At 39.3% G+C, this 18183-nt stretch overlaps 1 protein-coding gene and 1 non-coding gene across 3 annotated transcripts in view; both read right to left on the bottom strand.

Annotated features, from left to right (window-relative positions):
* SRGAP1 (SLIT-ROBO Rho GTPase activating protein 1) overlaps positions 1–18183 on the bottom strand; it is a 234649-nt gene that overhangs the window by 118532 nt on the left and 97934 nt on the right. For both annotated transcript variants that reach the window (XM_033117996.1, XM_033117998.1), the window contains exons 2-3: positions 6033–6228; positions 629–791 (exon numbers count right to left, since the gene is read on the bottom strand). In XM_033117996.1, the coding sequence (XP_032973887.1) occupies positions 629–791; positions 6033–6228 (359 nt within the window). The remainder of the gene's footprint in view (positions 1–628; positions 792–6032; positions 6229–18183) is intronic.
* Positions 1895–2001, bottom strand: LOC117029523 (U6 spliceosomal RNA). Its single transcript, XR_004424260.1, has one exon. It is a non-coding gene; the product is annotated as a U6 spliceosomal RNA (small nuclear RNA).

Raw genomic sequence — 18183 nt, 5'->3', positions numbered from 1 at the left:
ACAACAAAAAAATTGCTGAGAGCTGGCTGAGCCTAGTAACAATGATAAGAAGCTTTAAAAGCCCAGTTCCCATTTTTTTTTTTTTTTTTTTTTTTAACGGATTTGGGAAAGAGGAAGCTCTCTGGCATGTAAGGGACAGAATTTTCTGTGCCTTGTGGACTTTTTTTCATGTCACTCCAGTACAGCCTCTGCTGCCAATCTGGTGGGGAGTGAGATGAAATTGTGACAACATTTTCCCGAGAGAGCAGCACATCTGCTTATCGTGTTCTTCACAAGTCTCTGATCATGTGTGAACCTCAAACACAGAATTTAAGCCTTTTCCTCTCTCGATCTGTTTTTTTCCTAACTGCAGATAGTCCGTTCCTAATAGCAGAAATGCAACTGGTTGGTACACCTCATTGTAAACTTGTGCTCACATTGTTCAGGTCACAGAGTCAGGGATTTCACTCCTCCCGTATGCTTGCTCAGGCTTAACTTTTCATTCTGTGTCTTTAAAAGCTTCATTCATTTACTTTTGTACCTAAAAGGGAGTCCACGTAAGTGCTTAAGGCATCAGCCCTTTCTCTGTTGTGGTTACAGGCAGAGCAGTTTCAGGAAGGCACACGAGAGCAGGATGGATGGAGAGTACCTTTTTAAACATCCTGGTGGAATCCTCACTTATCTGCATAAAGCGCATAATCACGTTGTTCAGATAGATGTCACTCAAGGTTGCATGGTCTTTGCTTTCTCTCCTCACTTGGTTCAGGAGCAAATACCAGCAGTTCACTGGAGACAACAAGTTCTGGTCTTTCCTAAGAAGTAAAGAAAGGCAGAATTACTTACTATCAGTTTCAACACCGCCCCAAGCAGCTGAGGAAAGGCACCAAGGCAAACGAGGAGCCAGGTATGGTATAGGTACGATGGCTGTTATTTCTCCTCTGGGCATTGCTCATAGGACATTCGACAGCCAGTCGAACAGGCTTCCAGGTTGTGACAGCAGAGCCAGCAATTCCTGAGGCTTGGAAGAAAGCACCTAGACCAAGAACGCCAGTCAAAACCCACAGTCCGGAGCGAGTCGTGGGACCCTCACATACAGAGTACTCAGGCAGCCCTTCAGCTTTAAACACCCACTGAAGAAGGCAGTTCGTGTTTACACAAAAATCTACAGACTCAGACAAACCGGTTTGCCACTGCACACAAAGTCTGCTTTGAGCGTTCTGCCTGTTGTTGGAAAAGCGATGTGGCTGGGTGTGCTTTCCATGGGACATAAATTTGAGGGTTAGTTATTAATCCTCTCCTCCCAAAGAATCAGGACGATATAACATTGTCTCAAGGCCCGTGAATGGAACCAAGAAGTTTGCTGGCTTATAACTTGTCACACATCCCGTTTAAGCCCATTGAACTATTTCAGATTTATAACTACTCCTTGTTTATTCTAGATGATAAGGCGAAAAGTGAATGTAAACAACAAAAGAAGATCTGTAAAAAAATCTTAAAGGAAAATCTCCGAACAAAAACAGTGACCAACTGGGATTGTTACTGCTTAAAAAAAAAAAATCACACACAACAACTCTGAATATTAATTAAATTAGGAAAGAAATCATTAAGTCAGGTCTTTCTGCCAGTAAGTCCCTCAGATTCAGAATTTCACACTGCAGTAAGTCAGAACTCTCTCTGGAATACAGAGGAAGGAGAGGACAGAGGTAGGAATAGGGATAGGGAAAGAAACCCATGATCGAGGGTCTTAGCACTTGTACCCAGGAGAGAAGCCACCCATACCCTCAGCTGGCACAGTAAGAATCACACACCCCCACACACCTGGAGAACCCCAAGTTTTTCTCAAAGCTCTCAGGCAAGGGGCAGGGATTGTATGGCAGACAAACAGAGCCTTTCTACTGACATTCTGTTTTTTTTTTTAAATATGGAATGCTTCACAAATTTGCGTGTCATCCTTGCACAGGGGCCATGCTAATCTTCTCTGTATTGTTCCAGTTTTAGTATATGTTCTGCCAAAGCGAGCACTCTACTGACATTCTTTATCCACCCTGCCCAAGAGGGAAATGTTACTTTATATGAACTTCTATGTATATCCCTTATGTTAAAGTAGCCCATAAATTATTTGATAACATTTCATACATTTTTGTATCCTTACATAAAGCCCATAGTAAGCATTAAATAAATGTTATTTCATTCACAGAATAAACACTTGTTATTGCCTTAAAAATAATAGTAGTAGTAATAATAGTAATAGCAGCCATCATTTACTGAGCACCTAGTGTAAGAAGCAGCTCAGAGGTCAAGAGCATGGAATATAGATCTACACTCAGGTTCAAATCCCAGAACCACCACTTACTAGCTATGTGATCTTGGCCAAATTATTTTAACCTCTCTGTGCCTGTTACTTCATTTGCAGAATGGGTAAAATAACAGATTATTGTGGAGATTATTTAATATGCATTTTTACATGTTAACTAAAATGTCTTAAACCCACAGAGTACTAGATAAAGTTAGCTCTTTTTATTCAGGGGCTGCGCTAAAGACTTTACACATATTAACTCTACTGAATTCTATCATTTAAGGCAGAGATTCTTTGTATCCCCTCTATCAATGAGAGAACTGAAGCTTACTTATCAAGGTGCAGTGATTTCCTGAAGACCAAACTAGTGTCAGAGTATTTGAATCCAGGGAGGCTGATCCAAGCCCTCGGTCTTTCCACTGTGCAGTGGTAACATGAAGCCAGGGATTGTTCTACACTATGAGCACCCCAAAACTGAGTAAAAGCTAAACTCCAAAGTCAAGCATAAATGACTGGTAAGGTCACAGTGTTCAAGATTCCACATTTGTCTTCAGAGGAGAAAGAATGTTGTGGCAGACCCCATACCAGCTATCAATCGCATCAAGAAATGTCAAATTTCTCACTTATGGTCATATAGTCTCATTTTACAAGATAGGAACTGAAGGCTCAGAGAGGTTATGAAATTTGACCAATGTCACACAGTAAAGGCAGTATTCAAACGAGGTCTGTCTGACTTTCCCCACCCCCGGCCGTTTTTGTGAGCTATAATTGACATGTAACACTGTAAAAGCTTAAGGAGTACAGCATAATGGTTTGACTTACATAAATTTGTGAAATGATTACCTGTCTGACTCTAATAAAGCTTGTCTTTGAATTTTTCCTAATCCTGATTTGTCCTTTGTAGATTTATTATTCATTTTATATTCAATCCCATATTCAATAATAAACTTACTCAACTCAAAGAAAATTCCAAGTTGCTTACCTTTTGAAAAAAACCTATAATAGTTAACAAAGACAGTTAACAGGAAAAACAGAAAGTGGCAACTGACCCACTAAGGGACCAGACTGAGGTGCACGGGCCCATGCATATTTTCAATTCACAACCAATTACCAAGTTCAGAACACAGAAGACAACATGCAAAAATGTTTACTGAATGGATGAATGGGCTGTCTTCCTATGTGCAATGACTTTAAAAAGGGACAGTTACTGCAAATGTGAATATAGTACTGGCCCTCGTCTCCTCTTTCCAGCTCCAGTCTCTGTCAAGTACATTTGACATCTGTTCATCCTGGAAGTCACCCCTAAGATTTATTTCTATGCTGGCCCAACACCAGAGGTTGAAGTCATCCCCCCAAAAAAGGCATTCCCCATCCAGAATAGTTTTGCATTTGCATCTGCCAAAGTACCCCAGGCATAGTTTCCACACTACTTCTTGTGCAGCATCGAAAGCCACAGAAGGGTATTAAATGGAACTGCAAGGACAGGCACCTCTGCAGCCCCCACTGGGCAGACAGGCCTCCTGTTGTCACCAGGGGTGCGGGAGGTGCGGATGGATGGTTTTCGGTTTCATCATTTCCCTGAGACAGTTTTCTTCTGGTCCTGGTTTTAGACTAGGATGCAATGCACTAAGGTTGGTGGTGGCGAAGCCCTCATTTCCAACTCTGTACGTTACCCAGGCCTCATCTTCTGGCCCCAAGGGGGACTACCATGTTTCCCGGAAAATAAGACCTAGCTGGACAATCAGCTCTAATGCGTCTTTTGGAGCAAAAATTAATATGAGACCCAGTATCATATCGTATCATATCGTATCGTATCGTATCGACCCGGTCTTATATTATAGGAAAATAAAACCGGGTCTTCTATTAAGTTTTGCTCCAAAAGATGCATTAGAGCTGATTGTCCGGCTAGGTCTTATTTTTGGGGAAGCACGGTAAATGGCAGATACAACCACCAATTTGATTTTCAGTTCCCTCTTCCTTTTTTGGCCCCTGGAAATTTCCCTTACTTTCCTCTGAGTTCAGTTATACATTTTTAAAACACTGTCTATTACATTTTAACCAGATTTCTGGGAGTTTTGTGGCAGAAGTATTTTTCAGATTATCTGCTCTACTACATTTCCAGAAATGAAAGACTGTGCTGCCTTTTTAGTATCTCTTAACCAAGTCTATCTCTACTGGCAGTGCTGCTAGTTCACGCCAGAGAGAGCCCCCTACACGGTCTCCCTCTCTCAACAATGGTGTCTTCCCATCCACAATCCTATCTATGGTCTTTGCCATAATTTTAAAATGCTGGTCTGAGTTGCTCACCCTTCTACTTAAAACTCTCCGAAGGCTTCTCATGCCTTTAGGATAAAGCCCAAAATGTTGAGTAGGCTCCACAGGGTTCCAGGATCCGGCACAATTTGCACCTGCAGCCTCGCAGCTCACCACCTCACCACTCACTCCCACTGGATTACTTTCCTGTTCTGCAAAGCTGCCCTACACCCCTTCCCTTCTGGTCCCTCACACATGATGGGCCCCTTGCCTGGAACATCGTGCTCTGGTCCCCCTAAATGGCCACGCAGTCCTTTAGGTCTTCACTTATGGATCACTTCTTCCAGGACCTTTCCTTGACTTCCCTTCCCCACCCCCACTATGGGAAGGATTTCTGTCCGTCTGTCCATAACAGCCTGTGCTTATCCCTGTCGGAGTACTGGTATGCTCTATTGGAGCTGTCTGCTTACTTGTCTCTCTCTGTCTCTAGGATGTAAATTATAAAGTAAATTTCATTATCAGAAAAAGCAGTCTATATTTTTTAAACAAATAAAGTACCATTAATATAAGATTTAATTAGATTCAATCATAAGCATTTTAGCAAACGTTTTTGTGTTAAGCTGGGCTCAACTGCAATGACCATAAACATGACGGGCAGTGGGGGACAAAATGTAAGCAACCCTCACTGCTTATTTTCACTGCAGAAAATCCTGAAGGCTTTGCTTGAAGAATCAGCTATTTTAAACTTGCCCATCCAAACATCCACCTGTGGTAGGTATCAACTCCTGGTGTTTTGTAATCAAGAATTATATAAAAATGTCTTCTTCTTGGGGCCTGCCCGGTGGTTCAGGCGGTTAGAGCTCCATGCTCCTAACTCCGAAGGCTGCCAGTTCGATTCCCACATGGGCCAGTGGGCTCTCAACCACATGGTTGCCGGTTCGACTCCTCAAGTCCTGCAATGGTGGTGGGCTCCGCCCCCTGCAACTAAGATTGAACACGGCACCTTGAGCTGAGCTGCCGCTGAGCTCCCGGATGGCTCAGTTGGTTGGAGCGCGTCCTCTCAACCACAAGGCTGCTGGTTCGACAACTAAGACTGAAAGGACAACAACTTGAAGCTGAACGGCACCCTCCACAACTAAGATTGAAAGGACAACAACTTCACTTGGAAAAAAGTCCTGGAAGAACACACTGTTCCCCAATAAAGTCCTGTTACCCTTCCCCAATAAAATATTAAAAAAAAAAAAAAAATATGTCTTCTTCTTGAATATAAAGTTACCCACAGATATATGTTTATTGGAAAGAGAAACGTGTCAAGAGAATATTATTCCTTTAAAATGTTATCAATTGATGTTCATAAATTATAAGCACAGATGGCTGCTTTTATCTACGGGGACATGCCCATCAACAGCTTATCAGACAAAAATGGCAAATTCTCAAACCAACAAGGGTGGTAACAAGTAGGACATCACCTCGGCAAGGTGAACCCGAGTCTAGTCTCTCTTACTTGTACTGCTGATGATCCTTAGTGCTTCTGGTTTTTGCCATGAACCTTTCCGCTAACTTCTCTAGGTTCCGAGAATATTCCGTCTCAATTTCTGCTTTTTTCCGAAAGAAATCTTGCAGGTCCTGGAGAAGCTGAACTCGCATCTCGGTTTGCTGCTCCAGGCATTTTTGTTGTTCTACCAGTTGAGCTCGAATTTCTAAGGAGAGAAGAGAATCCATTTGATGATTCCACGAAAATTACCGAGGTGTGCTGGTTTGTACAAGATACAAGTAATGAATCCTAATTTACGTTTAGCACTGTATCGGACCGTTATAAGACTGCTGTGGCCAGTCGGTTCTTTAAATAAAGTCCATGCTGACCCTTTGGAAGACTGACACAAAGCTGACCCTCTAAAAGAATGACACAAGCCTCAGGAAAAATGTAATAAATTAGAAACATGGATTACATTCGCAATGCCACAAACATGCCTGGAGTCATTAGGGAAAAAAATGAAAGCCTTTCAGATAACAATTCGTAACATGTGACATCTTTGGGTAGCTGAGTACATTGTAATTTTTTCCAACAGCATTTTACCTCAACTATCCCTTTGAGTTTGAATGGCAAAGAAGTAAGCATCATTTCTTCCAGACTTCTGAAACCACCACATATTTGCCAGTTGGCACATACGGACACTGACATCTGGTAATTTTTATGTACTGCACAGATTTCTAGTTCATAAAACACGTATCTTCAGGGTTCATAGGGATGCTGTGGCTAAAAATAATTTCTTTCTACATCCAAACAATCCATTTATAACGGGGCAACCCCTGGATTCCGCTTTCTTATTTCGTTCCTCAAGAACTCTTCACTTGGCCTTCACTTGGACACACTGCTCGAAGTAACAGCCTTATCGACACATATATTCCTGAAAAGAATTCTTCCACCATTTTAATACATTAGGAACAGGAATGTCAGTCATTTAGCGACTTAGGAAAAACACAAAAGCAGAAATATGTGTTATAAAATTATCTGTAAAGAATTATAACAATGGAACATGTGTTTTGGAAAATGAGACACAGTAACGAATAACCACTGATTTGTTTTTGTTCTCAGATCCAGGACTAACCTCCAAAGACAAGAATATTCATATTGGAAAACTTCTCTATTTTGTCTTGCCCAGTGTGTGCATATTCCCCGAAAGTGAGGGCTGAATCTAATTCAGTGGAGTTAATAGAAGTCACTGTCCAAATAACACCACTTCAATTTCTTCATTTTTCCATAGACAAAGACTGAGCTGATTACATACAGAGGGTGCCAAAAAAATGCATATGTGTTAAGAAAGCAAGAAATTGTATTAAAATTATGATGGTCACCACTTTGAGCACCTCTTGCAATTGCAGAAGTCAAATGTGACTTGTATTCATCTTTTATTACTGGTATATACTGAGTATTACAATTTTAATACAGCTTTTTCCTTTCTTAAAATGTGTATTCATTTTTTTGGCACCTCTGTACAGGCACACACTTGCCCATGTTTAATTAAGCTCATTAACAGTGGGGTGGTCAAGTTCTGAAAGGGGAGTCAGGAAATTTGCTCAACTTAATAATCGCTAATAATAATTAAACACTTTCCATTCTATACCCTACTAAAGTAAGTACTAGTATATCCCTATTTTATAAATAAGAAACTGAGGTTTACGGAGACTGAATACTTCACCAAGGGACTTCAGGTAGTAAGAGGCACCCCTCGGCCCCTAACCCAGGTCTGCTGGTCAGACAGACTGAACACTGGTGCCCACATTCCATCCATGCAACATGTGTTGAGCACCGACATCCTGGCAAAGAAGATACAGCAACTGTGAAACAAGGTTTCTGCCCTCCCGGAAAGGTTATGTTCCAGGCAAAACTGTTCCAGGGGAATCTTGGCAGGAGATAGGGAAGGATTTGTCAAGCGCTCTCTCTTGGTTTCTCTACTTCTAGATTGGGGGCTCCACTCGTTCATCTCACAGAATATGGTGAACACAAGAGTGAAGACATTATTATAGGCTTTTCACTACCATGAACAGCACCTGGCTTTTTCAGTCACTCAAAGTACGCATTTTTCAATACGGTATTATAATCAGCATGTCTGCCAAACTCTTTCACCCACAAATACAGAACTATTTTTGTTTCATAATGAAAAAGGGGGGGGGGGGCGAGGAGGAGTATTTCTCATTCAGGAATCCCAGTAAGTCTTAAGATTTAGTAATTTTAGCACATCTTCTTGTGCTAAGAGAAAATAAATCAATCAGCTTAGACTATCAAGACTTTTTTTTTAAAGTTGCCTTAATGCCAAATAAGAAATAAAAGTGGCTGCGAGTACAAATCTCATCAGAAGTACACAAAAACGAAATGGCCTTCTTACTTTAGTCTTATTCTTAAGGTGTTCTCTTGCTTGCTTCTTTCAGGGTTCAAAATCAAGAACCAGGGAGTTTTGAGAGGGAGGACTATATTTAAACAGTTAAAACCTCATCCTCATTTTGCAGGGAGTAACTGTTACTTCACGTTATCTGTAATTTTCCAATCAAAATAATTTTCAATAGTGAAAATGAGCTGCCGGGACCGAACCTAGAGTATTACCTGGAGAAAATAAAATAGGCTCCAAAAGTTACAGGGGAATCCATTTGATTACCAATTTCCTTTAGAAAAGTTTAGGACAAATGAGGAAAAGATCCGAAAGGAAAACATTAGTATGAAAGTCCTACCACAGCAAACGCGTTGTTAGGAAGAGAAACGTTTTGGATTCCTCACACCACCTCAGAGCCACAAGGCAGCACCAGAAGTAAGTCACCTGCCTGCGGCTTTAATAATATGACCTCCCTAGATTTGAGCTAACCTAATACGGCACCGAAAATTTTAAAATATTTTAAAATAAATAAGTAGATAAGGAAAATAAATGCTTGGTCATATAAATTCCGGTCCGCTGCTCAGAACCAGTCAAAGCAGCCCGTGATGCACTGGGCCCCACACTGTCATCCCCTGTGATGGGACCACAGGTGGCTAAGGGATGCGGTACCACCGTCATCCCAGGTGCCACAGGAGCATTAGGGCTGAAACTGGTGCCAGCACGCCATGAAGGAGCGATTTCTAGAAAGAACTGTGAGGCTGCTTCTGGAGAAGGGATGGCAGCTTTCTCCCTCCTGCACCTTCTTTAAGGACATTCTTTCAGGGCACCTCCTATTAGCTTTCTTGGATTAGTATTGACTTGCATGTTTTTTTTCAAATTTAAGCTTTGTGTTAATTTTGTTGACCAAGTCATTGTTGAGCTCCTATTTTGTGTTAGGCAGAATCCTAGGCACGGAAGTTAGAAAAATTTGTACGACACACTTTTTCTGGTAGGAAAGGCAAATCCTAAACTGATAATATCCACACCGTGCTCAGTGCCAACCGAGGAATGTACCAGGAAGCCATGGAAAGACAAGCTGACTCAGACTGTAGATGTGCCTAGAAGACACACTGCCCTGAAAGAGAAGTAGCTTACATGACATACAGTTGTAACCACCAAGAAAGTGAAAGACAACCCAGAGAATGGGACAAAAGATTTGCAAATCACATATCCAATAAGCAACTTGTACCTAGAATAGGAACTTGTATCTAGAATAGGGGGGAAAATGGATTCATTTGAAATATGGTGTTGGAGGGGAAACCTCCAGATACCCTGGACCGCCAGAAAGACGAACAAGTGGGTCCTAGAGCAAATTAAGCCCGAAACATCGCTGGAGGCAAAATTGACAAAACCGAAGCTGTCCTATTTGGGCACATCATGAGAAGGCGGGGGTCTTTGGAAAAGACAATGATGTTAAGAAAAACAGAAGTCAGCAGGAAAAGAGGAACACCAACTATGAGATGGCTTGACTCCAGGAAAGAAGCCAAAGGCCTGATCTACAGGAGCTGAGCAGGGCTGCTGAAGACAGGGCAGTGTGGACGTCATTCAGTCACGGGGTCTCCAGGAGTCAGAGCCAACTCAATGGCATGTAATACACACCTAGGATAAACAACTCGTACATAATACAAACATAAATAACCCAACGTAAAAAATGGGTGAAGGATCTCAATAGACATTTCTTCAAAGACGAGAGTATACAAATAGCCAACAGCACATGAAAGTGGTTCAACAGCATTACCATCAGCAAGATGCAAATCAAAAGCATGATGAGATGCCACATCACTGCCACTAGGACGGCTCTCATCAAGAAGACAGGTAACGAAAAGTGTTAGAAAGGATGTGAAGAAATTGGAACCCTCGTATACTGCTGGTGGGAATGTAAAATGGTACAGCCACTTTGGAAAACCACCTGGCAGATTCAAAGATTAAATGGAGGGTTAACATGAACTCAGTAAATCCACCCCTAGGATTGTACCCAAGAGAAATGAAACCATAATTTTACACAAAAACTTGCACACAAATATTTATAGCAGCGTTATTCGTAATAGTTGAAAAGTGGAAACAACCTAAACGTCCATCAACTAATAAAGAGATAAACAAAATGTGGCCGTAAAAAGGAATGAAATACTGATACATACTAAAACATGGTTGAATTTTGAAAATAGAAGCACAGTGAATGAAACTAGTCACCAAAGACCACAGTGATTCCATCATCGTGAAATGTCCATAGACGAACCCATCGAGACAGAAAGCAGATTAGTTGTTGACGAGGACTAGAGGATTTGGGGGAAATGGAAGGTTTCCATTTCTCACCAGAACTTGTGAGGTACAACTATTAGTTTACATGCCATGGGGTGCAGGGTTTCTTTTGGGGGTGATAAAAATGTTCTCAAAGTGATTGTGGTGATGGTTACTAAACTGTGACTATATTAAAAACCAGTGAATTGTACACATTACATGGGCTAGCTATAAGATGTGAATTATATCCCAATATAGAGATACTACAAAAAGAGCTATACTGCAGTATCACAATTCCATGAAATGTTGGTTGTTGAGACATTTCTGAGAATCATGATAACGGTAAACCAACAAAATAACTCCTCATATTTCCATTCCTAGTACTTTTCAGCAGTTTATCAAATTAGACAACATATGGGGCAAGCACTTTAACATGACATCTTCATAAAATGGCTCTTGCTTCATTATTTTTACTTCGTCCTGAATTTATCTATAAGCCAGAATAGTAAATTTACTTACTGGGAACATCACTTGTATATTAACTGCTACAATTTCTAATGGTATAGAAAAGATTCACCTAATGGAAGGAACACTAGGAGGGCTTATCGCCCTGACTCTCACACAACTGCATAAACAACACAATCTCTTTTGTGCATAAAAATGCCAACTCTGAGGAGGCTCGAAGCAGTCATTAAGTAAATCTAGGGCAGGACCTACTAAATAATAATAATGGCCTTTTTAACAGGGCTAAAATTTACTGTCTTTTTTTAATGACTATTATTTCATTTCTGTTTACAGAGCATCGCCACAGAATGAATCAACATCAATAATCCAACAAGAACACTACATAAAAAAGTGTGCTTTCAAACTACTCAGTTAACCAGAGAAAAAAACAAAACTGAAATAGCTATAAGAAATCTAGTGACTAATACGTACCAAACAAAATGGAATTGCCCAGGAAAGGAAGACACGAAGGCATTTCTTGCTATTTTCTCTGGTAAAGGGTAGTCCTAACTCTTAAAATAAATTTGTGGGACACCACTGAATGATGCACGCTTCATGGAAAGATTGAGTCCAGATTGGGCTGTTTCTCTCATATTGTTACAGTTGAATGTCTAGGACTAGGACATGAAATTGATGGATTGGATATAACACTCGTAATCATCTAGCAAATAAAACACAACATTTCTAAAGCATCACAAAGCATCTCAGTCATCTCATAGTCTTGGTTGGTCAGATTTCCCTTATGATATCAAAAAAGTCTATATTCTGTTTGGATGTCTCAGGCCCTTTACTCAAAGGACATAAGGAATTTTCCCAACAGGCACATGCGAGTCCCTGGAATGACTTTAAGTGAAGAACCCAGTGAAATTCTAACTGGTTCCATCACTTGTTCCCATGCCCTTTGCTCATGTGAAAATACACACAACCTTGCAGCCACTGATTAGCTGAACACCATGTGCAAACTTTTGTGAAATACTCTTCTTAGGCTAGAAATTTGGGGCAAAAAAAGTTCATAAAAGGGAGCTGGGATTTTTTTTTGTGTGTGTGAATGGACCAAATAAACAAGGCTATGTCTTCATTTCACTAGAAATTTGAACCCAAGTGCTTCTCTTACACTCAGCACAGAAACTAGGTGATATCAGGATGGAGTTACAGTACCAACTATTACAAGTCATGTGACATGTGGGAAGTCACTTAACCTCTCAAAGTTTTATCTTGTAAAATAATAGTTCTACCTCACAAGGTCTGGTGAGAATTAAATGAGATATATAAGTGAAAAGCATACTGTAATCTGTAAACCACTAGGAAACAGATGGAGGTGTTATCACCAGTACCAGTAGGCTTTTGTTTGAAAACAATTTATTTTCTTGTGCCAGACTCCTTACTAGTGGCTACCGTGTTTCCCTGAAAATAATACCTAGCCGGATAATCAGCTCTAATGTATCTTAAAATTACAAAACTTAATTTTACGAGCAAAAAATTAATATAAGACCCGGTCTCATTTTATATTATATGAGATCAGATATAATGTAATGTAATGTAATGTAATGTAATGTAATGTAATATAATACTGGGTCTTATATTAATTTTTGCTTCAAAAGACGTATTAGAGCTGATTGTCCGGCTAGGCCTTATTTTCGGGGAAACACGGTATAAACAACAGACTGGAAGTCATGAGCCCCGTCCTCAGGGAGGAGACAGGCAATGGAAACAGTGAGAGCTAGTGACCTTCAGGGTGTTAATGTATGAATGTCAAGGAGCAGTGGCAGGTGTGGAGAGGAAGCATCCATGGTTAATTAATGTTGGAATTAAACATTTTAGACATATTGGGTTTATTAATTTCACTTGTTCACGTGTTTGTTTTTACTTTTTCAAATGACTACCATGAAAACTCTAAAATTAGAAATGTGGCTCCTCTATAGGACAATCTCTTCTAGGATACGAGTGAATTAGCAATTAAGGTTTTCATTAAGTGGAATCCGGAATGTGGAGTTCCCATCAGAAAAGGCCTCTGAACAGTTATTAGCACGCTTGATCAGGAGACAAGGCTTATTTATGCACAAGGCAAATATGGGGCAGATTATAGAGAATCAAGACACAAGTTCCAGTTAGAAATGCGACCTTGGAGTAGTAAAACTTTTTCTGTGGAACTCACGTTTCCTCAACTGCAAAATGGTCACTAATCATAACTATACCCTCCTTTCAAAGTTGGCAATGGGAAGCGTCAATGACATGAGGTCTAAAAAGACCTTCCCACCATGTAAAGCACTGTATTGGCCAATTACCATAAAATGTGTAATGAAAAAAAGAAAGAAGTTCAAAAAGTGATGGTATCAACTACACTGGCTAAAGGATTTCAAAAAGATCACACAAGTCAACTGGTGTCCTCAGTGATAGCTTTCGGGGGGGGGGGGGGGTTGGCCCCGCACACTGCCTTTAAAGGACATGTAGGATTTGGGAGGCTGTGCCAATTTGGGGAATGGAAATGTAGCTCTTTAAGCTAAAAATGGTATTTTTGATGCCCTGGTCCACAAGAGTTAGGTTCTGGGGAAGGAAGTTTCGTGTGGCTTCCTGCCAGGTACTAGCTCATGGAAAATGTAACTCCCTAAAGTCTTTCTCTGCTTTTGAATTATAGTATCACCAATATTTTCAGCAAACTAAATAGCACAGACATATAGGAAATAAGGTTTCCATTCTAAGCTCAAAATCCTGGCCTCACCCTAGAACTCTTACCATATTTGAGGGAAGCCGAGTTATAATAAAACCTTTTGGCATAAAATAAGGTATGAAACTCTGCTCGAAGCACAGCACATCCTCATGGTTTCGGAAGTGAAGTCAATTTTACAACACTTCTGACACTGAAAAAGAGGCTGTATCTATTTTTCTGTCTAAGTTTTCATTATAATACCTTCATTTAAAATGATGTTAACCTCAGTTATTGTATTTTAGAATAAAAGCTTACTGCAAAAGCATCAGTTTTCATAGCTTTTAAAAGCCAAATATTTTGACCTAAATAACATTTTCAGGTAAAAAGTATGGGAAATAAATTTGCACTTTTTTCCCCCAGATGAAAGCTAGCCAGAATAAAGACAATAAATTAAGGGGATCAATTATTGCAGTTTAACTACATTGTAGGAGAGGCCAGCTTGAGGAAGTACAGATCTGAATGATTCACGATAATGCTTTTATTTAAAATGCACAAGAGGCAGGATTTCATTAACTTCCCCATAATCAAGCAAAGGCATTTAAGCCCATATTAGTAGATTGATTTTTACTAAAAGAAAAAGAGTGTGTGGAAACCATTGATCTGTGGAGAGTATAAAGATTTACATTTTGGAATGGCTATGTTACCAACAAAGGTTCCAGGCATTCTCTGAACACTGACTTTCTTTCCTGATCTAATTCAACATCAAGTCTCATGGAGTACACACAAAATCTTGCACATGCTTTTCTCTGAATGAGTTTAAAGAACAAAAAACTTAAAGTAGTTTAAATCTTTTGTACTGAATTAATTGCAAATTGAGGCTTTTTCAAATTAAGGCTATTTCCTTTACTGTAGTAATTATAATTTTAAAGTGTCTACTGGAATGCAGTTTAAACTCCCAAAGCAATGTACCATTTATATAGAACAGAATATTTATTGAGTTCCTACTACGTTCCAGATCTTGTGATAAGTAGTTGAAATAGCTTAACTCATGTAACTCTTACAGCAATCCTATTATGCAGTACCTCCATTACACAGATGAGGAAATTGAAGCATGGGGCGGTTAAGTAGTTTGTCCAAAGTTATACAAGTAGTAAGTATTAGAGTTTGAATTCTCATTCAGGTTTATCTAACTCCAAAGTCCATGATACAAAATTATAATGTTCAACAATTACGAAGAGCAAGCTGACGTGATCCAGGCCTGGCCTTCTAGACAATTTGTTGGAATGTATATACATGCTGTATGTACACTGTGCAACTGTTAACGTATCAAATAAAACGTTTAAGTGCCAAGTGTGTAGCATCATTTAGAAAAGCAATGATTGTAAAGTAAGAAAACTATTATACAAGATCAAAAGAAAAAATAAAGATTCAAATATGTTTTCAAATCTACCTAAGTGGCTAATGCAAATTCCCTAGTATTTCCTGAATGTCATGGCTTTTAGGGAAACTACATTATATTTAGGTCAACTGCTTTTGTTTTAAAATCATTATTGTACTATTATTACGCTATAATTACTGTAATGCTTTGAACTATACAGATTATAAATCTCTTGAATATAAGAATCATGTCTCTAAATTTCCAAATAGCACGTAATAGATATTCTCTGATAAATGTTTGCTTCAGTAAAGACAGTTACCAAAATGCACATTTGGACTTAGGACGCAAATTTTGCTGATTCATAAAATGATTTTCCTTTCTCCTCTCCCTGCAGCTCACTGTCCCATCACTACCTCTTCATTCTTTGCTCTACGTAGCCCTTCTGGAATCTAGCCCTACAAGGTTTCCCCCATAAGCAATGATCTATTTGATCCAAGGTGGAAAAGAATTCCAGCTAAATCCACTGAATATCATAATGTTTTAAACATCTCTCAATTAAATGTATTTTATATGCCTACTTCTACAGTAAGAGAAGACCTTCAACTAAGAAAATGACAAAGGAAACACCAATCATTTCACTTAATTTTCTTTAGACTTCTATTACAGACTTTGGCAACTTTACATCTTATTTTGATTCAACTACAGTTCAATAAATGAAAGTTCCAATAACCCCTGGCTTCAAGTAAACTAGAACTCTGGCTCAGGAGCTGATAGTAGAAAACCAGAAAGTAGTCTAGTTACCCATGCTTCCTCCACATTCATTTTACAACTGAAAGCCACAATGTGGATCACAGAATATATATCTTCCAAGCTTTAGGCTACAAAATCCTTAAAGAGAGGGCAATTTAAAAAATCAGCTATATATGCACTATGTAAAACAACTTATATATAATCAATTTATGTATATAATCAACATATACACATAAAATCAATGTGTGTATGCATATATCTTTTACGATTTATCAGACTTAAGCAAATACTGAACATCAACCAGCTTTGTTTACATGTCAGAAATATTAATTCTCTTCTTTATTATTTTATCTCTTCAAAGTACCAAAGAAAATGTTCAATTTGATAGACAACCTATGTATTAAAAATAATATTCTTGGGGCGGCCAGATGGCTCAGTTAGAGCACGATGCTCTTAACAACAAGATTGCCGGTTCAATCCCCACATGGGCCATTGTGAGCTGCGCCCTCCACAACTAGATTGAAACAATTATGTGATTTGGAGCTGATAGGTCCTGGAAAAACACACTTAAATAATAAATAAAAGTTTAAAAAATATATTTAAAAAAAGTAACATGCTCCTATTTTATCGTCAGATATGAGCCAAACTCTATAATAAAAGTATACTTCTAGTCCTGCACATTCAACTTTACCCACATAATCTGAAAACACTGCATGTCACAATGTTCATTCAACAATGTCCACTCAACAAGTGAACAAGTGAGGATAGAAATGCTTATGCTACTCATGTGACAAACATTTACTGACCATCTTCCAGGTGCAGGGCTCTGGAGAGACAAAGGTAAACCCACTGCTTTTTGCCCTTAGGGCCTCCCAGGCTAGCTCCTGCTCTACAGACATGAAAGGGAATATCTGTTATTTTTATAATGATCATTAGTTACAATGCAGTGTAGGAAGTTCTATTAAGGAAAACGTGAAGAAAAGTGCTGAGAGAACACATAGGAAGGAACAACAAATTCTGCACAGGTAAACTGTGCAGGAAAGGCTCCGCGGTGACACACTGGAGCTAGCAGCTAAGTAGGACTATGCCAAGTTAAGGGTGGGTATAGGAAGAATATTATGGGCAAAAGGAGTAGCCTGTGCAAAGGCCCAAGGGTATGAGTGTCTGGAGAATTCAGGGCCTACACGGATGGCAGTTTGTTACTTCCTACAGGGCAATAAGATAAGCAGGGGCTGGGCCAATTATTGGGAAATTTTAAATTAAACACAGTATAAGGGATGCTGTCTTTATTCAGCTCTCTATTCACTTGTTATAAGGAATGCTTCAATTTATTTAACAAGTTAAAAACAAAATTATATCATTCACATTTAGAAAAGATGGCTACGGAACTATGGTCTAACTGAAGAAAATATCAGGAAATGACATTTCCTGTCAAATCTTTGACAGTAGGTTTTTTTAAAAAACTATTTTATGCTAATGAGATAAGAGAGGGCAGAGTCAGCTATATTTCAATAGAATACTGAGGATATGGAATGGAAGTACCATAATACGATCAGAATTGCCTTTTATTTCACCATAATTAAATTTAAGTTTTAAATTAAAGTGGCTTTAAATTGCAAATTACTTAAAACACCTATTTTCTACCATTCTTATTTCCTTTGTGGAATTGCAATTTACTTTGTAAAAGTACACTTCTTAAAAGACATTATATCTTTTCATCTTTACAACAAGCCCAAGTTCAGAAACACTAAGGTAAAAATGCTAGCATTTTCTAATTTTATACCTCTTTATAAGCTCTTACAGGATCTCAAATACAATATTAGCTTCATTGCCTCTGCCACGCCCCTTCTTACATAGCTGCTCTTATCTGGAAGCGATTCTTTTTTAAACATGACCAGATGCACGAATAGCTCTAGTGCATTGTTGAGAATGACTGTCCTCCGTCCAAATCCAGTTAGCCTCCCCGCCCCTCTCCTGCAATTATGCACCCACCATCTGAACAATGCCTTTTAATTGAATCTTTCCTTCCCAGCTTTCGGCCCACAGCGTGCGCCTCCTCTGTTAAATTTCCACGTCTTGGGTAAGAGGTGAAAGTATTAACAAGATGAAAACAGAAGACAATGGACTGAGAGACAGGGAAAGAGGGAAGGTGGGAGCAGGCAAAGGATAAAGGGAAATACAGCTTAAGGAAAAAAAACAAAGGAGAAAAGAATCTAGGAAAGAAAGAGGA

This window comes from Rhinolophus ferrumequinum, chromosome 10 (assembly GCF_004115265.2).
Source record: "Rhinolophus ferrumequinum isolate MPI-CBG mRhiFer1 chromosome 10, mRhiFer1_v1.p, whole genome shotgun sequence".
Lineage (NCBI taxonomy): Eukaryota > Metazoa > Chordata > Mammalia > Chiroptera > Rhinolophidae > Rhinolophus > Rhinolophus ferrumequinum.
The sequence above is the reverse complement of the archived record's forward strand: the minus strand, read 5'-3'. Positions and strand labels throughout refer to the sequence as shown.